The sequence below is a fragment of the Dreissena polymorpha genome, chromosome 5 (assembly GCF_020536995.1).
Source record: "Dreissena polymorpha isolate Duluth1 chromosome 5, UMN_Dpol_1.0, whole genome shotgun sequence".
Taxonomy (NCBI): Eukaryota; Metazoa; Mollusca; class Bivalvia; order Myida; family Dreissenidae; genus Dreissena; species Dreissena polymorpha.
Window position 1 is genome coordinate 102237319 of NC_068359.1, and position 18918 is coordinate 102256236.

At 34.2% G+C, this 18918-nt stretch overlaps 2 protein-coding genes and 1 long non-coding RNA gene across 4 annotated transcripts in view; 1 reads left to right on the top strand and 2 right to left on the bottom strand.

The window, feature by feature from the left end:
* The window catches only part of LOC127882158 (intersectin-1-like), a 66418-nt gene extending 59199 nt beyond the window's left edge, over positions 1-7219 (top strand). For both annotated transcript variants that reach the window (XM_052430633.1, XM_052430634.1), the window contains 4 exons: positions 436-550; positions 1697-1948; positions 3470-3688; positions 6239-7219. In XM_052430633.1, the coding sequence (XP_052286593.1) occupies positions 436-550; positions 1697-1948; positions 3470-3688; positions 6239-6361 (709 nt within the window). In that variant the 3' untranslated portion in view covers positions 6362-7219. The remainder of the gene's footprint in view (positions 1-435; positions 551-1696; positions 1949-3469; positions 3689-6238) is intronic.
* Positions 7220-7378: 159 nt separating this feature from the next.
* Positions 7379-18918, bottom strand: part of LOC127831518 (uncharacterized) — a 164474-nt gene continuing 152934 nt past the window's right edge. The window contains exons 64-65 of the mRNA XM_052356502.1: positions 9298-10464; positions 7379-8449 (exon numbers count right to left, since the gene is read on the bottom strand). Coding sequence (XP_052212462.1) covers positions 8373-8449; positions 9298-10464 — 1244 coding nt within the window. The 3' untranslated portion in view covers positions 7379-8372. The remainder of the gene's footprint in view (positions 8450-9297; positions 10465-18918) is intronic.
* LOC127881517 (uncharacterized) lies at positions 11025-18304 on the bottom strand. The gene is made up of 2 exons (XR_008050108.1): positions 11601-18304; positions 11025-11534 (listed from the first exon to the last, which is right to left on the bottom strand). It is a non-coding gene; the product is annotated as an uncharacterized LOC127881517 (long non-coding RNA).

The following is an 18918-nucleotide window of genomic DNA, read 5'->3' on the forward strand; positions in this document are numbered from 1 at the left end:
AGTGACAAATCCAGCTAAAGAAGAGGATTATTTCTGAGAGAAAAACTATTGACCTGCATCCATTCTTGTGCTCATTGTTTGTCCTTTATGATACTGGAGGGGACAATAGGTTGACCCATCCATCCCTCATGGTACCTGAACAAGGGATCATGAAGTGAGCGGATTTCTTCTGACTTCTACTTTTTTTTTTGCGTATTGTTAGTCCACTATTGATGTAACTGGAAATGTGGCTTTTGATAGAACATATGCCTTGAGATGCAGTTTTCGAAATCTTTTCAAAAATAAAAAGTAGTGGTTGTTCCCAAGAAACAGACTTGATAATGTAATTTCCATCAAAATGTCTGAGATACAAACCAACTGAAACAATTTGATTAAAATAATTCACATACACGTGTTGTTAAATATATGATGATGTCATACACCTTTCATTGGCAGGTACCCCCTCTTGCTGGACCGACTATACAGGAACACGTCTGGTTGCCACGGTGACAAACTGTGCCTTCGGGAGGCCAAAAACAAAATAGAGGACATTCTAACTCACATTAATGCGGTAAGCTTTTTGTAAATACTAAACAATAAATATAGTGGTTTAGACGTATATTGGTTAAAAAAATTTGTTTTACTTTTAAAACATAAAATAATTGATTATCTTATACATTAATGTTTCAACACACCTGAGAACAAGGTGTTCATGTTGAGCTGTTGTGAGCGCACTTTGTCCGTCTTTGCTTGTTAAGCGTCAACAACTGTCTATTGAATATTCTTAAAGTCACTTTTATTGCCCAATCTTCATGAAAATTGCTCAGAAAATATGTCCTAAGGTTTTATTGGTTGAGTTTAAATTTGGGTGGAATGAGGTCAAAGTCTAGGTCAAATGAAAAACTTTTGACCACTCTATAGAGTTGTCAATATATGACTGTATTAAAACCATTTGAAATCTCTAGATGTCAAATTTGTAACAGGCTTATGAAACTTGGTAAGAATATTAAAAAAATTGTGTTGCTTTATCTAGCCTTAGTTAAACATGATTATTAAAAAACACTTGTTGCCAAGTGTTAGGGCAGTTATGTTGTGACACCTTGTTACCAGTCTTCCTGCTCAGAACAATCAAGTGCCCGGTGGTCCTCAAGTTTAATTTAACCCACAGAGTCAAAGTAAATTTAAGTCAAGTCGGTGGGCTTTCTTCTTGTTACTGTTCAACATTTCACATCTGGTCAGTGAACAATCCTACATATGTTTGCAAGCATAGTATTGAATGAAATTCTGCACATTCTCCAATTGTTAAACAGTTTTATCTGACTTAACACATTCTTTTGATAAAACATGTCATTATGTACACAGCTTGATAGAATGTAAATGAAATCAGATTTTTTTTTCCATTCAAATCATGTGATATAAACACTTGCAACGATAGAAATATTAAATAGTACATATGCCATGTATTATTAGTTATAACATATCCAGGAAATTTGTTTGTTTGCAAAATGCTTGGTATTTTGACAAAAATCCTGCATGTGCTTAATTAAATATGCTATTAAATATTGACTTTTGTCTCATAAAATGTACGCTTCTGAGAAAAATTTCTCCATTACTCAAATTACATATTATTTATTGCATTTGCTGACACTTTTATTCTATTATTTAAGAAAGGGTATTTGCCTTCAACCATTGTTCATGTGGTTACAATAAATTTCAGCGGTCACAGACCACAATTATAAGTCGACAGAGGAAGGCTTCATCAGTGCGCAAGACATCGTGCTCAGTGAGTGTCAAGATGGAGGTGTCTCGGGTTGCCTTGGAAACGCTGAAGTGGAAGCGGAAAGAAGTGTGCGACATCATCTCTGGTCAGCTCCTTGTAACGCAACCTCTGGACCATCTATGGGCCTCCAAGCGATGCAAAAACTACAAATTTACCATGGTCTATGGAGTGCTAATGACCTCATTGGAGGTAAGGTCTATTTTTCTATTAACAAGCTTTGCTCTTGGAAAATGCAGTGTGTAAAGTGTCATCCCAGATTAGCCTAAATTGCAGTCAGCATAGGTTAAATCTGGCACGACAATTCTCACCTTGATTGGATTTTTATTAAGGACAACACTTTACCTGAATACGTTAAGCCCTGTTTTCCCAGATTGAGGCTCAATTTGTTTAGGTGTTGTTTTATCAATCCAACCTTTTGACAATACAAGATTACATCTCTATTTCATTCATATTGTAACATTGTGTGAAATTCTAGCATTTGTTTACCTTTTCTAATATATTAAAATTTGAGGAAAGGTCCCTTTTACCTCGATGGATAAGTGTTATTGCTGAATAAGATTTGGCAGAATTATGGCCTTTGTCTTTTTATCCCCATTATATAGACTTGAACTAGTCCCCTAAGTTTGGTTAACTCTTGAACATTTTTGCAAATTTAGATTTTTATGTATTGTATAAGAAGCTCTTTTTGGCACATACGGTACATTGTATCTTGATCACACAAAAACCCCAATACCCATACTGAGTAGGCGATTTCTTATAGATGATTTCTTATAGATTGGCTTCAGGAGATTTCATACTGCTTGCACACTGCTTGTTGTCTTAAGCCTGTCTATATCCGGCTAAGATTTGCATACCAAAATGTTATGTTGTTAATTTCATCCAAAATGTTATGAAGGCAGGGTTTTTTTCCCTTCAGCATGGGCCTTATATTAGTCCTTTTGTCAGAGAGAAAATCTTTAAATAATTCATTTTTTCCAAATTTAAAGTTTTATCGATAACTTTTTTCTTCTGAAATAGAAAGCTTGGCCCTTATCTAAAATAAAAACGGTAGGTATTTTAGTTGAACCCAAAATTTTGTTTTTGAAAATTTTATTTATTTAAAATGTGTTAAAACTACCAATTTTAAAGACAGTTTACACTCAGATGACATATGGTGTTTTCAGAATTTAACATTTATTAGATATGTTAACAAATGTAAAAAAAAATACAAAAAAATACAATCAAATGTTTGTACATAGAAATCAATAGTCCACATGTGAATTGCATTTTTACTAAGTATTTTCTTAATTTACTTCAGCAGTTTTTGTTGGATATTAAAAACATGTGAGTGTTAAGGAGGACTTATACGCATTTGAATATTAAATATCACTGAGATTTTTTTGGATTTACTTCTACAAAGAAAAATATCTGCTTGGAAGTCATGCAATTATTTGGATGCAGACACTTGTCATTTATGGGCCAAAAGCTTGTACTTGTATATATCTGGCTTTGGCACAGTGTCTAAGAAGCTGTAGGATGACAAAGTACTGACAATGGCATTTGAAAAGATTCGGGAATAATCATAATTAAAAAATTAAGTTCAAAACTGTTGTATTTGCTCAAAAGATCTAGATCAGATAGAAACGATGTGTGCACAACCCTTAAGTTATATGCTCTTCAAACTTTGATGACAATCCTCAAATTATAATCTCCCCTAATGTTTTGTTTCAGACAATCAGTGATCCACAACTGAATGATTCCAACGTCATCAATGACAACAACAATGGCCAAGTGAAGAGTGCGGCAGTCGTGTTAATTCGGGAGAAGGGGGGCAGGTTCCAGGTTTTCAGGGAACCATTCATGCTGGACAAATGCATCGTGAGCCAGGATAAGGACTTCCTGGAAGTGTTTGAGATCCTTGAATGGAACAAGGACGCCTTCATTGTAAAGGTACTTTGAAAATAGACACAACATCTGTGTTTGATCTAATATTTGTTATATTTTATTTAGTCTTATAAAAAGTCTGCTTTCTAACTTGTTGTTTTGGAAAAAAGTAAATTGATAAGAGACGCATGTATTAAATTTCCAATACATTATGTGCGGTTCCGCAGAAAAATGTGTTAGGTCTTATAAAGAATTGAAATTTAGTTTGATAAAAAAGTTGCAAGTCTCCATTAACTTGACTTTCCCCTATGTGGTTTTGGTAATTTATTTATTTAAAAACAAATCAATAAAACTGGCAAAACTAATTATTCGTGTAAAGAAAGATATATTACAAAGACGTATAAATAAAAGTTAATGAAAACAAAAGTGTGGCACATCTTTTTTTTATAGATTTAAGTGGAAACAGATGTATTTTCGCTTAAATTTCAAAATTGAAAAGAAAGCGATAATTAAGTGAATTACTAAAATTAGAATCTTAAACATGTGCAATCTTTGCTTAAACCCTACTGCTAAAACACTTTCCCTCAGTGCCGCTATACCCCACCTTACTACTGTCACTCTACCCATCTTACCTTACCATTGCCCCTGTCACCCTATCTCTTACTATACCCTTTTTCCATTTCTCTAACAGCCAACTCAACTTTCTAACTCTAAGCATACCCCATTCTTTCCCAAATTGCCCCTGTCACTGCCAACCTACATCTCTGACTGTCAAGCGTATTATATATTGACCGTGCTCTGTGAAAAGGGGGTTTAATGCATGTGCGTAAAGCGTCGTCCCAGATTAGCCTGTGCAGTTTGCACAGGCTTATCAGGGAGGACATTTTCTGACTTGACTGGATTTTTGCTAAGAAGAGACTTTCTTTAAACAGAAAATATCATAACAACGGAAAGTTTCTTAAAACAGAAATAACAAAAGAGCGGAAAGTGTCTGACTGCACAGGCTCATCTGGGACGACACTTTTTGCACATGCATAAGACCCATTTTTCACAGAGCATGGCTCATATACAGTTTAAACATTCAGTATACTGTACCACTCTCAACCCCATCCTACATCTTTTACTGCTCAATGCAATCATGTGCCTCTCACTCCAACCATACCTTTTTCACTCTCACCTATCATTACTACTCTATCCCTTTCACTCCAGCCATACATCTTTCACTCTCACCTATCATTGCTACTCTATTCCTCTCACTCCAGCCATATCTCTTTCACTCTCACCTATCATTACTACCATATCCCTCTCACTTCAACCATACCTCTTTCACTCTCACCTCTCATTATTACCCTATACTTCTAATTCCCACCATACCTCTTTCACACTTACCTCTCATTACTTCCCCATTCCTCTCACTCCAACCATTACTCTTTCACTCTCACCTCTCATTACTGCCCTATCACTCTCACTCCAGCCATACCTCTTTCACTCTCGACTGTCATTACTACCCTATCCCTCTCACTCCAAACATACCTCTTTCACTCTCACCTCTCTTTACTGCCCTATCCCTCTCTCTCCAACCATACCTCTTTCACCCTCACTGCCCATTACTGCCCTATCCCTCTCTCCAACCATACCTTTTTCACTCTCACCTATCATTACTACTCTATCCCTTTCACTCCAACCATACCTCTTTCACCCTCAACTCTCATTACTACCATATCCCTCTCTCATAAACCATACCTCTTTCACTCTCACCTCTCATTACTGCCCTATCCACTTTCACTCCAACCATACCGCTTTCACACTTACCTCTCATTACTTCCCCATCCCTCTCTCTCCAACCATACCTCTTTCACTCTCACCTCTCATTACTGCCCTATCCCACTCTCTCCAACCATACCTCTTTCACTCTCACCTATCATTACTACTCTATCCATCTCACTCCAACCATACCTCTTTCACCTCACCTCTCATTACTACCATATCCCTCTCTCTCCAACCATACCTCTTTCACCCTCACCTCTCATTACTACCATATCCCTCTCTCTCTCCAACCATACCTCTTTCACTCTCACCTATCATTACTACTCTATCCATCTCACTCCAACCATACCTCTTTCACCCTCACCTCTCATTACTACCATATCCCTCTCTCTCCAACCATACCTCTTTCACTCTCACCTCTCATTACTACCATATCCCCCTCTCTCCAACCATACCTCTTTCACTTTCACCTCTAATTACTGTCCTATCCCTCTCTCTCCAACCATACCTCTCACTCTCACCTCTCATTGCTGCCCTATCCCTCTCACTCCAAACATACCTCTTACACTCTCACCCTCCATTACTTCCCCATGATCCCTCTCACTCCAATCATACCACCCCTTATAACCAACCTATCCCTTTCACTGGCAGTATTCCCCATTCACTCTACCTACCCTTTTCACTCCAACCCAACCCCTTTCACACCACCTAATAATTATTATCTAATTCTCACTACCACCCTTCCACTTTCTACTATTATCAAACTGCCCTTTTTAACCGCACTTTCACTTAATCCCATACCCTAAATCCTAACAATAAATCAATATTTGATGAACCTTATGTTTGCAGGCAGAGACCATACACGAGACTAAGCTATGGTTACAACATCTTCGCCAACAGATGAACCGCTTGGGCAACTGGCGTAAGCGACGCAATGCCATGCCAAACATTCTTCTCAACCATAATCACTGATCAGTTTTTTTGAAAATCAACTAAGCCAAAAATCATTGATTACAGTGCTTTTCACCATAAAAATGGACTCCTGTTTTTAATGTAGCAAAAATGACCAAGAACTAAAAAAGATTTGATACAAGTCTTCCAAGAAACCTTTTGACATCCTAGTTATTTAGAAATAAGCACATATTGTTCACATTGTTTACTATTTGGACAAGACTGACAAGAACATTAACAAAATGTAGCCATAGAAACAAATCAAGCATATTCAAATAAATACAACAGTTTCAGCAGCGGATAAATAAATCATACTTCAGAAATTAAAATATTATTTGTTTATCATTAAAATGATCTTTGTCTGAAATAACATATTTCGTCCTTTATGAACAATATGTGATATGAGATTCTTTAATTTCACAACATGTGTCATAATATTAAATGCATTTATCAAATATCTGATGCGCTCTTTTGTACTTCTTTGTGATGTGTGATTTGGTACTATTTACCATGCATTCACCTTTTATGTATCTAAATATTCCAAGTAACATTTCTATGTTACTATCAATTATCAGTCGCACCTTTTGTTCTTCATGTAAGAAAAACTTTAAAAAATAAATAAATAAGTCTATACAAATAGAAAATAAAAAAAGTATTTTTCACTTTTATGAAATTTCATTCAGCTGACAGAAGTTGCCTGCTAAAACACTAAAAACTCCCCAGAAATCTTGCCTTTATGCTTTCGTGTAAAAATAATATTTATTATTTATTTCATTTGTTAATGTGTTTTATAAGAATGTCAATGTTATGTAAATAGTTTGCAATTTGTTATGTTAATGCATGTCATGTTAAACTTGCATGAATAAAAGTGTCAAATGATGTTGTATTTTAGTTATTGAAAGTGACAAGGTTTTGTGTCTTGAGAGTATAAAACTGTCAGTGCATTACACAACTAAAACTTATTGTAGAGAAATCTATTTAATTAATCTATGTAAGTAAATGTTAACACTACCATGTAAGCAACAAATAAATCCATGCTACAAATATAATATAATAGAAACAGAAAGTCATAACAGTATTAACATAAATGTTCAATACAAAATTTAAACTGAAAACGTATTACTTATTGTATAGAAATTAACTTAAGTAATGAAACAAAATTTCAACTACATGTAACCAATAAATGTGTGTTACCAAAAAATAAAACGCTAAATTGTGCTTGGTGAATAAAAAAAATTATGCTTATAAGTGAAAGTAAATTAAAAATGCAACAGAATATCACATTTAATTTGTATATTTTGTTGTAAAACAAATATAAAAATAACATGTAACAAATAACTTAACAATAATTCACATATTCTATTATAGTTTCTCTAGAAATACATTAATGCAAACTAAAAAAGCAATTGATATTCAAAAATGAGATGTTATGCTATGATGCAGTTCAGATCAATTAGAATGTACAAGGAAATGCATAAAAAGAAAGAAACAATATGAGGTTGTACAAAAGAGAGTATACTAGTTTGTAATAAACATCAATAATACAGTCTATCAAACTAACATTTTTCATCATAAACCCATACTTAAACACCATATACAATTATTTTCCAATAAATACGTATTCAGATGTCACCTTAAAACAAGGATTTTATAATATACTTCGAAAAGTCTCTGGAAATTAAACATAAAAGTTCTATCAATCGAAATACCAACATAAACGCTACTAAACATTTAATTTATAAGGACCTTCAAACTTTCAGAATGAAAACTTTGCCAATAATTACAGTATCAGATAATTAAAGTATCAACACCACAGAGAAGGCTATCCTCTGTTTAATGCCTGAGGTACAATGTCAAGTAACCATGGACATTTGTTCTTGTTGCTTAACCCAAATACAAGTACAACATCCGTCTGTCTTTGTCGCAACATACAACCTTGAAGACAACCAGGAATCTATTACCAATTAATAAAATAACCTCCTAGTGGCCCCTTATTCAGGCTTCCAGGGCTCCATCAGGATTGTAACAACTTCTACTGTAGGCTGCATGCTTTGCTAGTCTTCTGGTTACCCCCAGCAGGGCTTCGGTCTTGATTTTGCACTGAACGACCTGCATCAAATACATAGAAGAATTATAAACAAATATTGCATTATGTATCTTTTCGAATAGTGTTGATGGTTGGGCCACCTAGCCCTTGAAACTTGATTGGGAGTTGGGCATGAAATCTTTTTACAGCCATTGATCTCCCTCTACCTCTGATTTAAGTAGGGCAATTGTCAGTTTCTGGCAAAATATAAAATTGTAAACCAGCTCACCAAGGAAAAGTGCAAGTTGGTCACATGTCTGCCGTGATATAAGTTAAATACTTTTGAAAACAGCCACAAACCAGCTAAACCAACAAACAAATGAGATTAAATGAGCACTAAACATTAAATAATCTGAAGCAATAATAAAAATACATGCATTTACTTAGTTTTACCTCCAATCATCTTAACAAAATGGACACCTTATACTTCCATTTGCATAAACATCAGTACCAACAATAGAAACAAACACAAACTCATAGCTGCTGGAAATTGGATCGTCATAAATAATTGACAGCTGGCCCTTCTGGTCACATAAGTAAAGAAAAATATCTGTCCTAACAAATCCATATACTCCAGAACTACATATTGATTTATTAAGCTTAATTGGTACTTGTAGTTTCTGGTACTATTTTAAAGTGCACCTCAGGTACTCTTAAGTATACTACAACATACCCCGAGTAAGAAAAATACGCTAAAAGGAACCCAACCATAATCGGGGTTATTTGTTAGTTTATTTCTCCTACCATTGGAACTTTGTAGTATAATTTAGATTACCTTGGGTATTTTAAAGTTATAACCAAAAATAAATTAACAATCGATATTAAATACATTTTAGAAGAAACAACAAAAAACTCATAAGATCAACTCTACCTGTAGCAGCAAAAGACGGTCCACTTTCCTTTTTCCCGTTGTCTTTATCGCTCTGTGGCCTCACATTGATTTTTCTAGGCCGCACCCTTTCTAAAGGATGCACTTCGGACTTCTTATCCTTCACAGTTCCACTTGTTCTACTTTCCACGCTTGATACGCTACTAGCCGAGGAGCCCTGTTTCACAGGTGTGATGTTGAGAGAGGCATCCATAGTAGGCAATCCACCGTCAGAACGGGTAGATTTGATCTTAGAATGGGCAATGGAAACGTCTTGTTTGTTCAGTTCTGTAGCTGACGACTGGGTCATTAAGCGCTTCACGTTGCTTCCTCGAGCAATACTTCCATACTTGCTGGCCGGGTTTGGTGGTAGTTGTACCCTGGAATCAGTGGACTGAACCATTCTTGATTTGCTGACCAGCTGGCTAGTGTTCGATGCTTTCAGAGCTTTGCGTATGGCCTTATTGTCAGACTCAAGAAGCATCTGTTTTACGTCCTCTTTTTGTTCTATCTGAGTTTGCTGTGCAAATTTTTGAGTTTTCTGATACTTTTCAATGTCAATTGCTGACTCAGTGTATTCCAAATGTGTCCCATTTCTAACTTCAGCATCATTCGTTTCTTGGATTGCCTCAATGATTTTATCGGTTGTGTCTTCCTTTATAAAATCTTCAACAACATTCTTTGTCAAAGGCACTTCAGGTCGATCTGCCCCTACGGTGTGTTTTTCAGATACAGGTTCAGACGACTGTATGATACGTTTGAAAAATTTAGTTCTAACTGATTTGATCTCATCCTTCTCTGATTGAAGAATATCTGATTGTATCTTCTTTTTTTCGGATTCAATTAGGATGGCTTCCGTGTTTGTGTCAAAATCAATCTTTTTGTCTGGTCCCTTTAATAAGATGCCTTCTGATTTAATGTCAGAATCAATCTTTTTGTCAGGTCTCTTCAATAAGATGGCTTCCGATTTTGTGTCAGAATCAATCTTTTTGTCAGGTTCCTTCAATAAGATGGCCTCTGATTTTGTGTCAGAATCAATCTTTTTGTCATGTACATTCAATAAGTTGAGTGCTTTTGATTCTACATCCCCAACCTTTTTATTATTTCCTTCGCTGTCAGGTGTCTCATCTTTTTCTGTTTTGCTATCATTAAGAGCAACAACCTCTTCATCTGAAAAAACACAAACATTAAAATGTTCATTGCAAAATATCAATCAGGAAAAGAAAAATGAAAATCGTTTGGCATTACTTAATTATCGAAGAAAATCTTGTATATCATAGGAATATACCCTTCTCAAGTAACATAAACTTGTTTTTTTTATCTCATTAAATATGAAATTCCATGGAGGTATTTTTTTATTTATAAATAAAACTTGTAAGTTGCATTTACTAAAGAATTGAGCAACTAATATCTTAAAGCTTAATATTTTGTTCATTATTGTTTACGAAAACAAATATGTTGTTTACAATATGTAATCTTGAATAATATTTTTATATAAAAAAAATATGTCAAGAAAAACAAACTGGTCCATGACTTTATAACAAATGTTTGATTGTATTATATGTGCAAAAATGGGCACAACTGATGCAAAAGACCAGTTTTGATCTTCGTTCGGAAAAGTGTAGTTATCTTCGCCTTTTCAACTTTTAGCTTTTAGGTAAATGTTCAATGTATATGCCTTTACTACATCTTGAAAGAAACTGCCCAGAAAAAAAGACAAACACACCAGATTCATTTGAGATATAAGTATATTTGTTACAGAATTAAGAAAAAAACAATAATAAAGAAATTTAAAAAAGAAACAAGAAAGAGCCTTTGCTCAGTACACTCGACTTTTTACTCTTATTTCATTAAGTGTTTGAAAATAATAACCTTAAGGGCAATTTATATTGAACGTCTGAAGTACACTGATACAGTACGTTTCCGAGACAAGGATAACATTGACAAATTGCCAAAAACCGGTAAAAAATTGCTCTGTCAACTATCTTATTTAAGATATAATCCTCATTTATTACCACGAGTAAGACTTCTGTGTGTAAATTAATAAATCAGTTTTGGTTCCTTGACAGCTGGCAATTTATCTTCCATTATATTATGATTCATGTGACCTTGTGTAACAATCAGTGTGACCTTGTATCATTATCCATTTGACCTTGTATCTCGAACAATGTGATCTTGTATCCAGATCAATTTGACCTTGTTTCATGAACCATGTGACCTTGTATCATGATCCATGTGACCTTGAACTGTGATCCACGTGACCTTGTACTGTGATCCATGTGACCTTGTATCATGATCCATCTGACCTTGAACTGTGATCCATGTGACCTTGAACTGTGATCCATGTGACCTTGTATCATGATCCATGTGACCTTGTATGATGGTCCATGTGACCTAGTATCATAATCCATTTGACCTAGTTCTGTGATCCATGTGACCTTGTATCATGATCAATGTGACCTTATATCATGATACATGTGACCTTGTATCATGATACATGTGACCTTGTACAATGATCCATATGACCTTGTATAATGGTCCGTGTGACCTTGAATCATGAACCATGTGAACTAGTATGACGGTTAATGTGACCTTGTATAATGATTCATGTGACCTTGTATAATGATCCACGTGACCTTGTATAATGATTCATGTGACCTTGTATGATGATCCATGTGACCTTGTATGATGATCCATGTGACCTTGCATGATGATCCATGTGACCTTGTATGATGGTCCATGTGACCTTGTATGATGGTCCATGTGACCTTTATCATGATCAATGTGACCTTGTACAATCATGATCCAACAAATATTATAAGTGTTCATTCAGCAAAATATATGTACCAGTTGCAGATTTCCTTAGTTTCATACAAACTGCATAGGTTTTCAAGATGATGCCAACAAATAGGTGAGTAGCGTAATTCAACCTGTTATTGAGAAGTTGATTTAAATACACAGCTAGTATAAACTTAAATAAGAATGATTGTCCTAATATTATTAGCTTCTTAAACATCAATTTGAGTATGAATGTAAACTAATCATATTGATTAATGTATATTTCATCATTAATAAATAAGGTTGAGTATAAACAAATACATTTATAGACATAGAAATTATTTTGTTTATGTATATATGTAAACAAGATCTTTACAAAGAGTAATATGACATTACTAAACAGACAATAAAAAACACATATATTTAGTAAAACCATTTCTCCAGATACACATTTCATTTTATCTTTTTTATATATCAATAAAATTATTTTCATAAATAATTATCATGCAATAATTATAGCATTTTTCCAAGATTGTTTCAACGTGTTTGATTGTTTACACATGTAAAAAAGTGTATAAAAATATAGAAAACCATACAATTCAATACAACACAGACAACCATACAATTTAATAAAACAAATATAGACAACCATACAATTCAATGAAAAATATAGATAACCATACAATTCAATACAACAAATATAGACAACCATACAATTCAATACCACACAGACAACCATACAATTCAATACAATACAGACAACCATACAATTCAATACCACACAGACAACCATATAATTCAATACAATACAGACAAGCATACAATTCAATTCAATACCACACAGACAACCCATATAATTCAATACAATACAGACAACCATACAATTCAATACCATACAGACAACCATACAATTCAATACAATACAGACAATCATACAATTCAATTCCACACAGACAACCATACAATTCAATACAATACAGACAACCATACAATTCAATACAACACAGACAACCATACACTTCAATACAACACAGACAACCATACAATTCAATACAACATATAGACAACCATACAATTCAATACAACACAGACAACCATACAATTCAATACAATATAGACAACCATACACTTCAATACAATACAGACAACCATACAATTCAATACAATAAGCTTCTTTGAGCCTTGCTCTGGGAAAAGTGTTGTCCCACATAAGCCTGCACAGTCTGCGTCAAGCAAGTGCAACTACATATGTGCAAGCAGGACACTGATTCCCCAAAAGGGGCTATACCTACCGGGCCCGTATACACTGACCCATTCTGACTTAAGACTTACACTTAACTGGGGACGGCTAATTTCAAGTGTCAATGTAACAATTTAAACCAATTAATTGCACATTTTGGTGTGAGTTTTCTTAAAACTAATAAATTGAGCTTGATTCCCTTAACAGCCTTGCCCTTATTCAGACTCTAAAGTCCTTAGAACAACCAGTTCTTGGTGTTTTATAGATAATCTTCAGAATGATTCAAGGGTGGGGATTACGCCGGGCTCGTATTCACCAACCCATTCTTAGACTTAAGGATAACAAATAGACTTTGAACCAAGAAAATGCATTCAGTGTTTGAATTTATACAGGCCTCAGCTGGTGATGATGTCATGAACAAAATGTTCTACATGAAGAATGATATAGATAGAGGTGTTTAATGCCAAGTTTCACTCAAAATTCAAGCAATTCTTTAATATATCAATTTAAAGAATATTTTTTATCCTAAGACTTAAGTCTAAGAATTGTTTGGTGAAGATGGGTCCAGTTGTGTCAAGAACTAGCGAACAAATATGTGGGGCGCCAAAGTTCACATGCTGGTTGCTATGTATGCAATGTTTCAGTCCTGTAGCAGCAATGTTTTTTAGTTACAGCGAACACAAGTTTAACATGATATTATTTCCTAGACCTTGTGTAACCCTTTCCCATATCAGAAGTGAAAATGTCTTTTGCAACCAACATAAAACCAGAACAGCCTGTGAGTGACTCGCAGTCTGTTCAGGTTTTATGCTGTTTGCTGCTCATGAAATGAAGCCTTTAAAACTTGAATCTAGTAAGAAAGGTCTTTAATGAAATTTAACTTTCTAAGGGACCAAATGTGTACATGTAAAAATAAGTATCTTAGTGGTAAAGGGTTCAGCTGAAAATATTCAAACCAAAATATGGAGGTTTGCAAGATTACATTCCCCCTCCCTCCTTATCAAGTGGTGGAATAATGAATGAGTTTGCAAAAATCATAGAAAATAAATTACATAAATGCATTATCACATACTATCAAATACAGCAAAAATTTCAGTTGTCTGCAATCATGCATACAAGACTTTAACAAAGCTGTTTAGACCAAAAGAGCATTCATTTAATGAACTTCATAAAAAAGTAGAAGACTTAATTGTTTTGTTGTAAGTAAATTCAATATTGTACAAATGAAGGAATACTATACCTACATACCACAACATATTACAACTAATTTAAAGGGATACAAATTAAAAAACTGTTTTCATAAATAATAGGTTCTAAACACATGCACTTTAACACTGATATACAAAAATCACCATTATTTAAATATATTTAAATTGAAATATTTAATGTCTTAACCTGTTAATTAAAAAGAGACATTGGCATTAATTACAAAAAAACAAATACCAAATGCATTATATATGAGGGAACATAAATAATAATGCATAAAGGAAACAACAATCATGTAAAGTTGTTAAATATCAATTTGAGTTCTGAGGCATGTATATCTTTAACAATAAACATATGTAAACGTTTCAAAAATACACAGAACTGTATAGATTTTATATAATATTGAGCTTGAATACAATATCATGATTTATGAAAATTGAAAATCAATTAAATACATATTTAATATCATCAGTCAATATCAAAAGAAGTTAATATGCTCTGGATAAAGAAAATAGTAAAACAATTGAAAATATAATTACAAGCAAATTCATTTAATTGATATCCCCCACCAAACATTTTGTTTATGGATGGGTGCAATCTCTTGATATCTGGTACATCATAAAAAGAATAATATAATTAAGGGTAATTGTTTTTATGCATTGCAATGCTCTTCATTGCAATCCATACACCCATGAAGTTTCATGTAGAAATCTTGTAGTGTATCTGAGATATAGCCCTGAAATGTTACATCATAAAAAAACAACAAAGGGCAATAACTCTTATTTTAGAAAGAGTATGGTAACGATTATGGTGCCAGGCAATTCTCCTTATTGATATCTATACACGCTTGAAATTTGATGTTGAAACACTGTGTCTTATCTGAGATATAGTCCTTTAAAGTTACATCATACAAAAACAACAAAGAGCAATAACTCTTTTAACTGGTTTTTAAGCATGGAACTTCTCTTCATTGATATCAATGCACCTTCTCTTCATTGATATCAATGCACCCTTTCATGTTGAAATCTTGTATTGTATCTGAGATATATAGCCCTAAAAACTACACCATTCAGAAAACAAAGGGCAATAACTCTTATATCAGAAAGTGTAGGGATATGGTTCTTGTGCATGGCACTTCTAAACAATATGAGTCGTGTTCTGAGAAAACTGGGCATAATGCATATGTGTTAAGTGTTGTCCCAGATAAGCCTGTGCAGTCTGCACAGGCTAATCAGTGGCGACACTTTCCTCTCTTATGACATTTGTCATTTAAATGAAGTATCTTCTTAGCAAACATCTTATTTAGGCGGAAAATGTAGTTCCTGATTAGTCTGCACAGGCTAATCTGGGATGACACTTTACACACATGCATTATGCCCAGTTTTCTCAGAACACAACTCATATACAACTATGAAGCTGCATGTGGATACCTTATATAGTTTCTGAGATCTAGCTCTGGAATGTTTATGACAGACGGCGTATTAACAGACTGACGGACAGACAGATTAACAAACTTACAGATCATCCCAATCTATATCCCTCTGCCTTTGGCGTGGAATAATAAATATTAAATAACATAAGAAAATATGAATGATTGTAAAAATGCCATATCTATTGAAAATAGTAGACAAACAATAACTATAAATGAACAAAGCATTAAAAACTATGCATACTGGATTAAAAAATTTTTTTTTATAGACTTCATATACAAATCCAACAATATCTTTCCTTTGAACATATACATTTACAGGTGCAGCACTTGACCTGTTTCAAATGAAAGGTCAGTAGAACCCCCTGTTGCAACATTTAACCCTTTCAGCTCTGGAACCGAATTTTAAAGGACTTTGCAAACAGTTTGGATCCAGATGAGACACCACAGAACATGGCGTCTCATCAGGATCCAAACTGTTTGCTATTCTGAAGAAAAATCGAAGAAAATGCTAATTTTAAAAATTCAGAAGATGATATTTTAGCAGACAAAAATTTCCCAGCATGCAAAGGATTAATCTGTATACCAAAGTTCATGTGATTGTAAACGCAATTTCAGTTGAGCAGAATGATATAGGTTGGAAAAGTTCCTTCCAGTTTAACATATAGAACTGGAAGAAAATATAAATTTTTTATCACATCACATATCACATAATAAATACAAAAAAAACCCACAAACTTCACAAAAAATATCACAAACTGTGTACATATTAATATAATGCACAAAATATATTACACAGTATACACAGTATCACACAAAAGTCATATTTGTTTAAAAAATCAAAAAAAATCTCCTGTGCCTGAGATAACTCATTTAGCAATTAGATTGACAAACAGAATTTTGAGTGGGAACACACATAACAAAACTATGATCTAGTAACAGACAAGCCATGTATCCATATGGCAGGGATGCCCCCACATTCCACTTTTGTTTTAAAACTCCACTTAATCCCAAACATGCTGTGTATTGCCAATCTTGACTTTTGACCTTTCAGTATGACCTTGAACCTTAGTCAATAAGACAAGTGATACATGCAACAGCCAGTACTTAATGTGGTCAATTGTGGTTATTTTTAAATTGCATGAAGAATGACAACACAACAGACTGGACAAGTTGTTTTATTGCCAACTTGATCTCTAACCTTCACCTTGACCTTTGAGGTAGAGAGAAGACTGGCTTGTTGTTGTATAATGGATTGCCTTTATGCCAAGTTTTAACATCCATCAATATATAGGAAATGTATGCCAGAGACAAAAATTGTAAAACCTGTTTTAAAGCCATATTTGGCCTTTGACCTTTAAGTGTGGCATTGACCTATAAGTGTGACCTTGATCTATAAGTGTGGCCTTGATCTATAAGTGTGGCATTGATCTATAAGTGTGGCCTTGACCTATAAGTGTGGCCTTGATCTATAAGTGTGGCCTTGATCTATAAGTATGGCCTTGAGCTATAAGTGTGGCCTTGACCTATAAGTGTGGTCTTGACCTATAAGTTTGGCCTTGACATATAAGTGTGGCCTGGACTGTTTAATTTTTTAGGAGACAGTTGTTACATGGGACATGTTGTTATAGGATGGTGGACTTGAGTGGCAATTAATAAGTCATATACAATCAAAAAGTTATATGGCAATTTTTTTAAATTTTTCTTTTAAACCTATTTATTTAAGCTCGATTGCATAACAAGCCTAAGCTTATATGAAACACTCTTGAGTCCGTTTTCTTGGTGTCTTTGCGGGAGATCTAAAGAACGCTCCCACAGTGGGGATTGAACCCATGACCTCCCGATCGCTAGGCGGACACCATATCCACTACACCACGGCAATCTTAAGGCAAAGTTATGGATAAGATAGGAAACATCACCCAGGCGTAAATAAAGAAAGACCAACAGTGTGACTGCTGTATGCTGCCTTCTTGAAAGGATGCATACAGATAGAGAAATGATCAGATTTTTATATAAACTGTTATAATGTTTTCTTTTTTTCCCTATTTAAACTTCTGTCGAAATAGATAGCAAATATAGCACATGTAAACATCAGATTATTACGTGAATGCTCTTTACATGGTTTACATGGAAATACATAAGAAAAACTCTGATATGACATGCCATTTACAACAAAGAAATAAAACAAGAAACCCTACTTGAACAAAAAAAACACTATTAATTTTTATTGTGTTATAAACTTATAAATGAATCCCTGTATATAACTGCATTTATCCTTAAGAAATAAATCTCACAAATCATACTTATTGCATTTATATAATTCCCTTATTTTTTGTTATCAAAAGCTTTAAAGCACTGATATGCCTCATGAAATTACACAAGCTTTGCTTTTAGGATTTTTGCCTTTTTGCAGACTTCTTGTGGCCCCAGATGATACAAGACTGGCAACCGTCCCTACTGCTTTTAATGTTGTGTTTTTGTCTGCCTTTTCCAAGCCTGATGGATCCAGTTCTTGTGACTTAAGCACTGCCTGTTTGGTGGCTTTTGAAGAAGCTGGTCTTGATGACTTCTTATTGGCTGATGGTGGTCGTGGTGGGAGCTGATTGGCTGGATTTGAATTGCCTGTGTTTTGATTGGTTGACTGTTCGTCATTGGATTGGGATGATTGGGCAGGGGAGTTAGACTTTTCTGGAGAAATAAAGGGAAATGGAGGGTGAGAATATAGTTGTATGGCAAAATTGAATCTTTTAAGAATTACTTGATTTGCATCTTAAATTATAATATCAAATAATGTTATTTTTTATTTATTAGTTACTCGCAGTAATGCAACTGATAACAAATCTGTAAGTTTTCATTGTCATAATTATTAAACATAACAATATACTTATTGCTAAGCTATGCTGTTTATGAAAATGATTGTTCATTAGTTTATAACGTTAAGTTAAGTTTAGAAACACTTAATAATTTTTTA